Raw genomic sequence first — 10,460 nt, forward strand, 5'->3', positions numbered from 1 at the left:
GACTCGGCCAGGATGCAGGCATGGTTGTCACCTGCTCAGGTCGAAGTCATCCTCACCTCTGTCAGGAGAGTGTGGGAAGGCCAGCCACTCACTGTGAAGCGGTTCCAGAGGCTGCTGGGTCTCATGGCGGTGGCGTCCAGCATAATCCTGCTCGGCCTCCTGCACATGAGGCCCCTCCAGTGGTGGCTCCGGGGCAGGGGGTTTTCTCTCAGGGGAACCCATATCGTTCCATCAAGGTCTCACGGCATGCCTTTTGAGCCTTGGATGTTTGGACAGCCCGAACGTTTTTGTCCCAAGGCCCAGTGTTGGGGGCTTCATGGCGTCGCGTGTCTCTAATGACGGACACTGACGGTGGTTCAGAGCGCGGTCACGCAGAGGGCATTCCCATAGCGTTTCCTCCCAGCGTCTTGTTCCTCAGGGAACTAGGCTTACAGTCGTAACCTAGAGACGGAATGCAAGAAAAGCCTTTTATGCACCGCTTAATACCATGATCTTTTTTTTTAAATGGTACCTTAATCTCTAACCTTAATCTGTTTTTAGCTCCAGTGTTTGTTTTGCTCCCAGCAGCTGGTCTATAATCAAATCAAATCAAGTATTTGGCGTGCTGACGTACGAGTCGTTGTACGTGCAGGTAAAGTATGTGCAGGAAGTTGTGTAATAAGTTGTAACATATGGTGTTCCAAACCTCATGAACGCTAACTAATAAAAGTAGGAAAAGTTCCATGTTTTCATGAATGCCTGCATTATTCTGATGGACCCATTTGCAGGTGACTGGAGGTTCATCTGAGAGTGTATAGTCCCTCTTAGAATAGCTTAACAAGTGTTACAACAAAGTATTATTAGTGGAGAACTTTATTAATCCAAAAGGGGAAATCAGAAAAGTAGACAAAATGAATGAAATTGCAGAGAGTGTTTATTCTGGAAAAGTGCAAACAAACAAATCCAAATTGTACGGCAATTATTTTTTTGTCAGAATCTTCTAGTGGATTTTTCTGGTACATTTGGGTTGGTACAGTGATAGAGGACCAATTTAACATCAACACTAACACTGAAAAATAATAAAAACATCCATTTATAAGAGTTTAGTCTTTATAATTGTAAACCTGAAGAAGGAGGTGAAGTAAATGATTTTTATCATTTTAGAAATGTATCACTTAAGAAACTACTGAGTACTAAATAATACACAAAAGTAAGAAATCTTTATTTTTTTGTTAAATGCAAAGCTAATGGAAAAAGTTATACATTATATTGTGGTATTAGAGAATAGTTTGAAGTGCAGAATAAATTTTTCACTTTGCTGTTAAGACAGAGCATTAATACATACACATATATTAACATACACAAGAATATTACATGTGTGTATTATATTTGTAATATAAATGTAATTAGAAAAAAAGCAAGTTAATTAAAAGTGACAAAAATGAATGATGTGATGCTCACATGATGTTTATGATCACATGTGACAAGAAGCTTGAATACGAACACTGTGCTAATTACAGTGTAAGGCACTTGTTTTATACTTTTGTTTATTCACTCAGGTGTATGTTTGTGTGTGTGTGAGTGTGTCTGTGTGTGTGTGTGTGTGAGTGTGTCTGTCTGTTTGTCTGTGTCTGTTTGTCTGTGTGTGAGTGTGTGCATGCGCGCACGTGTGTGTGTCTGTGTCTGTTTGTGTGTTTGTGTCCTTTGTTCTATGTTTATGTTCTATGTGGTTCATTTGTGGTGCTGAGTGAAGTCCGCTACATACTCAGGCGTAGGCTTCTTCATCTTCTTCTGTGAATCTACTTTGAACAGCTGCTTGAATGCTCTTTATCTCTTCTGGCGCAGCAGCAGGGAGAATGGCGAGCAACTCTTTATCAATCTTCTCCAGTCTGGCAAGACACTTCTCTTCAAACTCCTTCTTGTTCTTGAGGACAAGGACTAAGATGGCTTTCTGAGCCACATCACAGGCGTTCCGTAACTGATCAACCTCCAACAGAAACTCAGGCTTTTCCTTGTCCATGGCCATCAGTTTTCCCAGAGAGCTGACACGATCCATGAGGTGCTTGGTGGACACCTCAGTGTAGGTTTTAGAGATCATGTTGACAAGGCTGGCGATGTTAGTGGCTTGAAAAGCTTGATTGTAGAGCATATCTTTGGAAAAGAGCTTTGAGTTGTAGGAAAGCTTCTGTGTCTTCTCAGATGTGGATACAAAATTTTTAAGGGTTCTGGTCAGACTAATTTTCACGATGTTGGACACCATCTGAAAGAAGCGCACCATCTTCTCCCACTGCTCCTTCACTCTCCCCATGGCATCCATACCCTTAACCAACATTTGTATAGTGGTGTTAAAGTCTATCTCTTTGATCTCACAGTTCCTCATGGTGATCAGGATGTCAGTCAGCTCCTTTTGGTTCTTCCTCATTTCCTCTAATCTGTCCTTATAAATCTCTCTGGTCTTGTCCAGTTGAGCGCGGCTCTGCTCTATGCGGAACCTGGCAACATCTGATGCAAATTGTGAAACTTTCACTGTCCCAGGTTTACTTTTTTCTTCATACATCATTGGTGGTTTTGGAGTCAGAGCAGGAGACTTTGTGACAGATTTACTTTTGCTGTCAAAACTGCGAGCTGATTCATTCAGGTTTCTGATCAGTTTAATCAACTCATTTATTTTGGCTTCTCCACATTTCTGTTTTGGTGTATACTTTGCTAGTTCTTTACAGATCTCAATGCCTTTGGTACAGATGTTTTGAGCTTCCTCTTTTGGTTTGCAGTTTGGGCTTTTTTTTAAACTCTTCCTGATTTGTTTGAACTGATCTGCCAGAAAATTTGTCTTTGTAGTTTTGTGTTTTTGATCATACAAATGTTTCCAGTTAATTGTGTTTTCAATCACAAACTCTTGAATTTTCTCTGTGCATTTCAGGATTACTGCAGATTTACTATAAATTTTATTTTCTTCAAAGCAATCAGCTTCAGGTTTTGGACGTTTAGACAGCTTTTTTTTAGAAACTTTCTGTGTCTCACTTTTAGATAAAATGGCCGTTATTCCATTAATAACAGCTGTGATGCCCCCAGTGATGCCTTCAACCAAATCCATTGCAATCATTTCCCATCCACTGGGCACTGAATCCATTGCATTCTTATATGTTTCCAGTGCTTCATTCAGTTGCATTTCCATGTCCATAAATGCATTCACTGAATCTTTAGCTTCTTGTTCTTTGTCTGATTTTCTCAGCTTGACTTCCTCCAGTTTCCTCTTGATTTCCTCCAGCTCCTCTCCATAAAAGTGCTCAGCATTTACACATGCTTCCAGCAGTTCTTGGATAATGTTGATGACATCAGTGAACCGTTTTTCTGTTGAAATTGCCAGCTCAAGACAGTCATCTGCAACAACACGGATGTTCTCCAGCTGTTCTTGGAGGTGAGCTTCAACAACCTCATCACTGCCTTGGAACAAGATCTTCACAACCATCTTCATGTAATCAGGAACTGCCATGGTGTGGAGTCTAATCTGATCCATGTTCTTATGGGCCTCGTTGAAAGCCCACCACCCTGAGTTACACACCTGCATGAGGCAGGCACGAAATGACTCTGGGTATCTGATGAACTTGTAGCCACCTTTAGGTGGGTTCTTGTTGATGGAGAAATCTGTATTGGAGGAGATGAAGACCATTTCTCCGAGGATGGCTATGGAGAGAGGAGCAGGAGTCAGATACTCCTCCCAGTTGGCATACGGCTGCATCACAAGCTTGGTTTGGTTCCTCATCTCCTCAGCTGTGGTGAGGCTTTGAGTTTTCTTTGCAATTTGCAAATCCATCACTTCCATCACTTGTTTTGACTACAAACAATGTAAAATAAGTAAAATTAATGAATTAAATATGGATCCAAATCAATTTTTTGATAATCCAGGTTTATGCACAGCAAAATGCTATAATAGAGAAGAAATAAATAAATCATGATCATTCAGTTGCACTAGACTAAGACCATGGCTTTAGATTGAAAACTTTAATGTTCAGGACCACCTTTGAGCTTGTTCAGTGGAGGTTCTCAATCACAGGGTTTCCTAAAGCATGGATCAATTACTGTATGTGTGTCACTTTTGTGCATTTTCCCTCAGTATTAACACTCATACTCTATATTAAACAGAGCTTGTCCGCATGCTCACACACATGTATATATAAAACATCTCTACAATATATTCAGAATAAAAGAACTTTCTTTAAATATTATAAAGTATAAATATAATTTAGATAAGTATTCATACTCCACATTCAGTAGTTAGCAGAAGTTTCTTACAGCAATTGGCATGAAATCCACTTTTGATTTGAATGCACAGTGCCTGTTACCTGCTAACTGTTACCTGCCATCTTCTACTTTCCACATTGATGTTCTGTTGTTTTCTCTCTTCATGATATGTAATGGTTTCTTTTGTCAATGATAATTAATTTTATTTTCTGAAGTATAGTCAGGGATCAATGCTAACGGACCAATGGGTGCTATTCAATCCCATGTCCTATAGCAGGTCCTCCTGTGTCATGTCTACATTATAAGAGGACACTACATGTACTGTATCTCCACAAGGTTTTGTCATGTAAATTAAAATGGTAATTTTCAAATAGTAGATTTCCTTTGGCAGCCAGCAGAGGGCGGAAGCAGTGCTCAGTGAGAGCGCCTGGCCCAGAATCCACCAGATTAATAAGGATTGCCTGCCCCTGACAGGCAGGATATTTAAGTACAGCCAAAGCCAACTAGAACATTTGTAGAGGTATATCAGGACTTTCATTGCTTTGGGTACAATATAGTACGGAAAGGAAAATAACTGAAAAAACAGCAAGAAGTAATTTATATGTGAAAATTAAGGTGTGATGAAGAAAGTGGCAGATTCTAAGACAAGCAAATAAAACAGCATTGAGAAGATAGGAAAAACCTTAAGATTAAAATATGTTTTAAGGTTAAAATATATATGTGAAAACTATTCCTGAAGAGGTCTGTTATAACCTGTACAACCATCATATCTCTATTGATATTCACTGGGTATAATTTGTTTGCCACTCATACTTTTTCTGATACTGAAATAGATCAAATGTGCAAGTGAATTAGTCATTAAAATCCCAGCTGAACAATAAAATCTGTACCTTGATATCTTGGTAGTTTTTAGTGAAGATGTGGACGAGTTTCTCTGTCAGCTCTGTCTACAAAAATGCAGTACAGGTAAGAAAACTCAACAATCACAGAGAAATTTATAGTCTGTGGAATCTCCTCCCCGTTTGGAGCTTCAGGCCCCATGAGGTGATGCAGCAGTTTAAAAGGAGGCTTATCTTTAAACTGAGCTGGAAGAAGATACAACAGCTTACTACTGTACAGACGGTATGATTTCACTCTTAAAATAATAACCTACACTTCATACTGAGCAAAATATAAATACAATTTGGAAAAATAAAGGAGGTAATGTTATTGTATTTAATTTTAATTTAAAGAAAATACTTTATTATAATGATTATAATTGTTGTTGTTGTTGTCGTAAGGTACACATGCTGGTCCTGTAAATTATTGTTTTCTGTTTCAGATGAACATGGCTCAGAACTATTCATCAGAGTAAGTTAAAAACCAGTAATGACATTATACATTAATTTTACATTATATTTAAATGTGATAAACTTTATTTTATTTTTATTTTTCTAAACTAAATAATTATTAAAAATAATAGTCAGATTGGTTTTGTATTCTTGCCTGTGATTTATATTTGTCCCTACAGAGTTGTTCTGAAGATCACAGCTGAAACTGTTCTCATTTCACTGAAAGGTGGGATCTCGTCCCTGAAGGAAGTCTATAAGGCTCTTAAGACAGATATACATCCTCTAACTAGGAAATGCTCCAACTACGACTACATCAGACAGCAGATAGTACAGGCTCATCAGCTCCTGAAGCAGTCAGAACAGGAAGCCAGTTCAGGGTTAAAGAGTCTGGATGAAAACTTAGAGAGACTGATACAAGAAGAGGGGAAACTCAAGCAGGAGATAAATGACACAATACTAACCTTAGACAACTTTAGAAAAGAGAAGGAATCAAATGAATATTTACTCAGTGTATCTCAGGGAGCTCTGGAGCAGACCAGGAGAAATCTGAATTCAGCAATACACACACTTCAGGCTCAGCAGAAAAGGAAATATGATGCTGAAATTGTCACAGGTGTTGGGGCAGGAGTGTTAGTTATACCAATCATTGGATGGATTGTAGGTGAGAATTACAGCATACAGATAAAAATAATGACATCTGAACTGTTTCATCATCATAACCTTCATGTGAGTGTCTGTTCTGACTCTATAGCTTGTTTCTTCAGGTCCTGCCATGATTATTGGTGTTGCAGTTGAACTGGATCAAGCAAATAAAGCCGTCCAAGTGGCTCAAGAGGAGGTGAGAAAGTCTGAGAATGAAGTGAGAAACTATGAACTTAAAGTATCTCATTACGTGTCTAAGATTTCCCAGACCGAATGTGACATCAGTCAGAAGGTTGACCAGTTGAAACAGATACGTGAAGGAATCCAGAAGGTGAAGAAGCAGAGTCAGTCTGTAGCTGAGTTCCAAGGGAAAGTGAGAGGAGCTGTCAATCTTCTGGGTGTCCTCAGAGGGAGGGTCAGTGTGGCTGAACATCAGACTCGCAGATCCATCCTCCAGGAGCCTGAGATGAAGGTGATGGAGGATGTGATGAAGGCCATAGAGCAGATCACAGGGAATGAGCTCCTTTATCGCAATGACCTGCCAAGACTCAATGAGATGAAGGAGAACATCCAACAACTTGCAGCCATTTGTGCCTCAGAGAACAGCTCAATATCACAATAACATGCTGTTTCTTTTGTTTTGAACAGAGTTACACAGAAAAATAAATATTCTGTAGCACTTCAGAGTTTTGTTAAATAAGAATAAAGTATTAAAAGTTTTAATGATTCTATGTCATATTCAAGAGCATTAAATGCAACTAAACATAAATATACATAAATAAATGAATAAATAAATAAATAAATAAATAAATAAATAAATACAGTAAAAGGATGTTGTAGTAAAGTTTGTTAAATGAAACAATGTGTGAGTTAGAAGAGAAATAAACCATGTGACAAGGTAAGCATGCTGCATGCTGCTTTTCTGAGTGTTGGATTTATTTTTACACTTTCATTCAAAATGGTAAAATAGAAAAATAAAATGATTATGATGATTATTAAGAAGAAAAACAAAATAATCTTGTGGTAAAGGATCATAAAATAGTGCTTGAGTGTCAAGGACTGAACTTGTTTTTATTTGTTATCCTTTTGATCTATAGAGGACTTTTTGTTAATGAAATCATTCTGTAAGAGATGGCTAGAGACACTGAAGGAGATTTTTATGAGGATTTTTAATGAGGATTGAGATTTTCCCCTAGAACACTTTCTGTTTCAGAGTAAGATGATTCAGCTTTTATTAGAGTGAATTACAGAATACAGAGAATTAATTCATAACGAAATAATTTATAATGAGATCGGAAACCTGTCTGAACAATTGCGAGTGTATGATGGAAGAGATCAGAGTTAACATTAATGAACACTAATACACATACTAATGCCACTGTAATGATGAGTCGTAAGACTGAGGATCCATTTGCAGCTTTAATATATAATCTCGGAAACAACAGGCAGAGTTCAGTACCGGTAAACACGACAGTGTAGGTAAGGCAAAAACGTAGTCAGAACAACAGGCAAAAGGTCAGGGCAGGCAGAAATCAGTCGTGAGGCAAAATACAGAAACAGATCAAAAACCAGAAACAGGAACAATCAGACAACGCTCAGAATGATAGCCGTAGCAAATCAAGACTTCGCAATGGGGTCAAGTTCGTTTGCTTATTTAAGTGCGCCAGCTGATAGAGAACAGCTGGTGCACTGATTAGGCTGAGCGGGGTGTAGTGGGAAGTGTAGTCCGGGAGCGCTTAATACTCCGGAGACGATTCTCTCCGTTGTGGGTGCGGAGGTGAGGCAGGTGTGCTGATCATGACAGAGCCCCCCCCCTGCGAGCGGCTCCTGACGCGAGGACGTGTGCGACGTCGAGGTCTACCACGAGACCGGGGAGCGGGCCTGTCTGGGTGGCGTAGGTGGAAGTCAGTGGTGAGTGAAGGGTCCAGGATGTCCCCTGCCTTGACCCAGGAGCGTTCTTCCGGGCCGTACCCCACCCAGTCGGCTAGGTATTCCAGGCGGCCCCGTCGGCGCCTGGAGTCCAGCAATTCGTGGACCTGGTATGCCTCTCCCTCGTCGACCAAGAGGGGTGCTGGTGGTTCGGCGGAGGTTTCTGGGTCTCTCGGTGGTCTCTCCGCGGGTTTCAGAAGTGAGGCGTGAAAGGTGGGAGATACGCGGTATGACGGGGGTAGTGCCAGGCGGTAGGAGACTGGATTAATCCGTCTGATGATGCGGAATGGGCCCACAAACCGTGGGCTGAGCTTACGACAGGGCAGACGGAGGCGGAGGTCACGGGTGGACAGCCAGACCCACTGTCCGGGTTGGTAGTCGGGGTGCTCACGGCGGTGTCTGTCGGCCTGTGTCTTTTGCCTGCGAATGGCTCGCCGTAGCTGCCGGTGCGCCGCGCTCCATGTGTCCCCACTGCGACGAAACCACTCGTCAACGGCCGGTAGGTCCGAGGGTGTGTCGGACCAGGGGAACAAAGGAGGTTGAAATCCCAGGACGCACTGGAATGGGGTTAGACCCGTGGCGGGTTTGAGGAGAGAATTCTGAGCATACTCAGCCCACATCAAGTATGTGCTCCAGTCGGTCTGGTTATCGTGGCAGTAGGAGCGTAGGAACCGGACGAGATCTTGGTTCAACCGTTCCGTCTGTCCGTTGGCTTGCGGGTGGTACCCCGAGGTGAGGCAGATGTTCATGTTGAGCTGTTTGAAGAATGCCGCCCAGACTCGTGAGGTGAACTGGGGACCGCGGTCGGACACGATATCCTCAGGCAGGCCATAGTACCGGAAGACAAAGTTGCACAATGCCTCCGCGGTCTCGAAGGCTGTGGGAAGTTTCGGCATGGGGATCAGACGGCAGGCTTTGGAGAATCGATCGATCACGGTGAGGATAACCGTGTGGTTGTTGGAACGGGGAAGGTCGGTGACAAAGTCAATTGCAATGTGGGACCAGGGGCGTTGAGGCGTGGGCAGAGGAAGCAGTAAGCCCGCGGGGAGCTGATGAGAGGGCTTAGAGGTATTGCAGATTGTACAGGCTCGGACGAATTCGCGCACGTCTGTGGCTAGAGTCGGCCACCAAAACTGGTTCTGAGCCAGGTGTAGGGTGCCTGTGACGCCGGGATGGCCGGCGCTGGGGTTGGAGTGTAGGAGCTCCAGGAGGTTCGTGCGCCAGTTCTCGGGCACATAGGTCCGGGATGGAGGGCAATTGGCAGGTGGTGGTGTGTGGGCGTTGGCCTGGGTTATTTCCGTCATGATGTCCCACTGGATGGGCGCGAGGATGTGGGCTTCGGAGATGATGGGTTCAGGGCTTGTGTCCGGGCCGGGTTCACGGAACATGCGGGACAGGGCATCGGCCTTGATATTCTTGGTCCCCGGCCTGTAGGTCACCGTGAATCTGAACCTCGTGAAGAACATGGCCCACCTCGATTGACGGGGATTCAGGCGTTTGGCGGCGCGAAGGTATTCCAAGTTCCGGTGGTCGGTGAGCACGGTGAACGGGTGTACCGCGCCCTCTAGCCAGTGCCGCCACTCCTCGAATGCTACCTTCATGGCTAGCAGCTCTCGGTCCCCCACGTCGTAGTTGCGTTCCGTCGGAGATAGCTTGCGAGAGAAGTATGCACACGGGAACATCTTGTTGGCCGGGCCCTGGCGTTGAGACAGTATGGCCCCCACCCCCGTATTAGAGGCGTCCACCTCTACTATGAACGGCCGGTCTGGATCCGGGTGGTGGAGAATGGGAGCTGAGGTGAAGCTCGCTTTCAAGCGCCGGAATGCCGTTATAGCTTCAAGGGACCAGGTAAGCCGAGTGGATGCTTTTTTGGTCATCGAGGTGAGCGGGGCCGCAATCGTGCTGAAACCATGGATGAAGCGGCGATAGAAATTAGCGAACCCCAGGAAGCGCTGTAACTCCTTCAGGCTCTGTGGTCGGGGCCACTGTAGTACTGCGCGCACCTTGGAGTCGTCCATGGCGACCCCCTCGGCTGAGATGACGTAGCCTAGGAAGGTCGTGGAGGTCTGGTGGAATTCGCATTTTTCGGCCTTGGCGTACAGACGGTGTTGGATGAGACGTTTAAGGACTGCCCGCACGTGCTGGGTGTGTTCCTCCATGGTCTCTGAATATATAAGGATGTCATCGATGTATACGACCACCCAGCGGTCCAGCATGTCGCGGAACACGTCATTAATGAATGACTGGAACACCGCGGGACTGTTCGAAAGGCCGAACGGCATGACTAAATATTCATAATGGCCTGATTGGGTCGAAAAGGCGGTCTTCCATTCATCC

General features: G+C 43.6%; 2 protein-coding genes across 2 annotated transcripts; one reads left to right on the forward strand and one right to left on the reverse strand.

The window, feature by feature from the left end:
- Positions 1 to 1,605: 1,605 nt before the first annotated feature.
- On the reverse strand, positions 1,606 to 5,182 carry LOC113640161. Its single transcript, XM_047816474.1, has 2 exons — positions 5,112 to 5,182; positions 1,606 to 3,814 (listed from the first exon to the last, which is right to left on the reverse strand). The coding sequence occupies exon 2, from the start codon at positions 3,800 to 3,802 to the stop codon at positions 1,745 to 1,747; it is 2,058 nt and encodes a 685-aa protein (XP_047672430.1). The 5' UTR covers positions 3,803 to 3,814; positions 5,112 to 5,182; the 3' UTR covers positions 1,606 to 1,744.
- Positions 5,140 to 6,838, forward strand: LOC113650574. Its single transcript, XM_047816081.1, has 4 exons — positions 5,140 to 5,187; positions 5,543 to 5,571; positions 5,732 to 6,213; positions 6,317 to 6,838. Exons 1-4 carry the CDS (start codon positions 5,140 to 5,142, stop codon positions 6,814 to 6,816), a joined length of 1,059 nt encoding a protein of 352 aa, XP_047672037.1. The 3' UTR covers positions 6,817 to 6,838.
- Positions 6,839 to 10,460: the final 3,622 nt, after the last annotated feature.

Source organism: Tachysurus fulvidraco, chromosome 7 (genome assembly GCF_022655615.1).
Source record: "Tachysurus fulvidraco isolate hzauxx_2018 chromosome 7, HZAU_PFXX_2.0, whole genome shotgun sequence".
Taxonomy (NCBI): Eukaryota; Metazoa; Chordata; class Actinopteri; order Siluriformes; family Bagridae; genus Tachysurus; species Tachysurus fulvidraco.

What these genes read in the sequence shown, in the direction of transcription:
- LOC113650574 (XM_047816081.1), top strand. Translation starts at nt 5,140, where the DNA reads ATGTGGACGAGTTTCTCTGTCAGCTCTGTCTACAAAAATGCAGTACAG. An exon ending in GCTCAGAACTATTCATCAGA is followed by an intron (nt 5,572 to 5,731) that starts GTAAGTTAAAAA and finishes TTGTCCCTACAG; the next exon opens with AGTTGTTCTGAAGATCACAG. An exon ending in AATCATTGGATGGATTGTAG is followed by an intron (nt 6,214 to 6,316) that starts GTGAGAATTACA and finishes TTGTTTCTTCAG; the next exon opens with GTCCTGCCATGATTATTGGT.
- LOC113640161 (XM_047816474.1), bottom strand. Translation starts at nt 3,802, where the DNA reads ATGGAAGTGATGGATTTGCAAATTGCAAAGAAAACTCAAAGCCTCACC.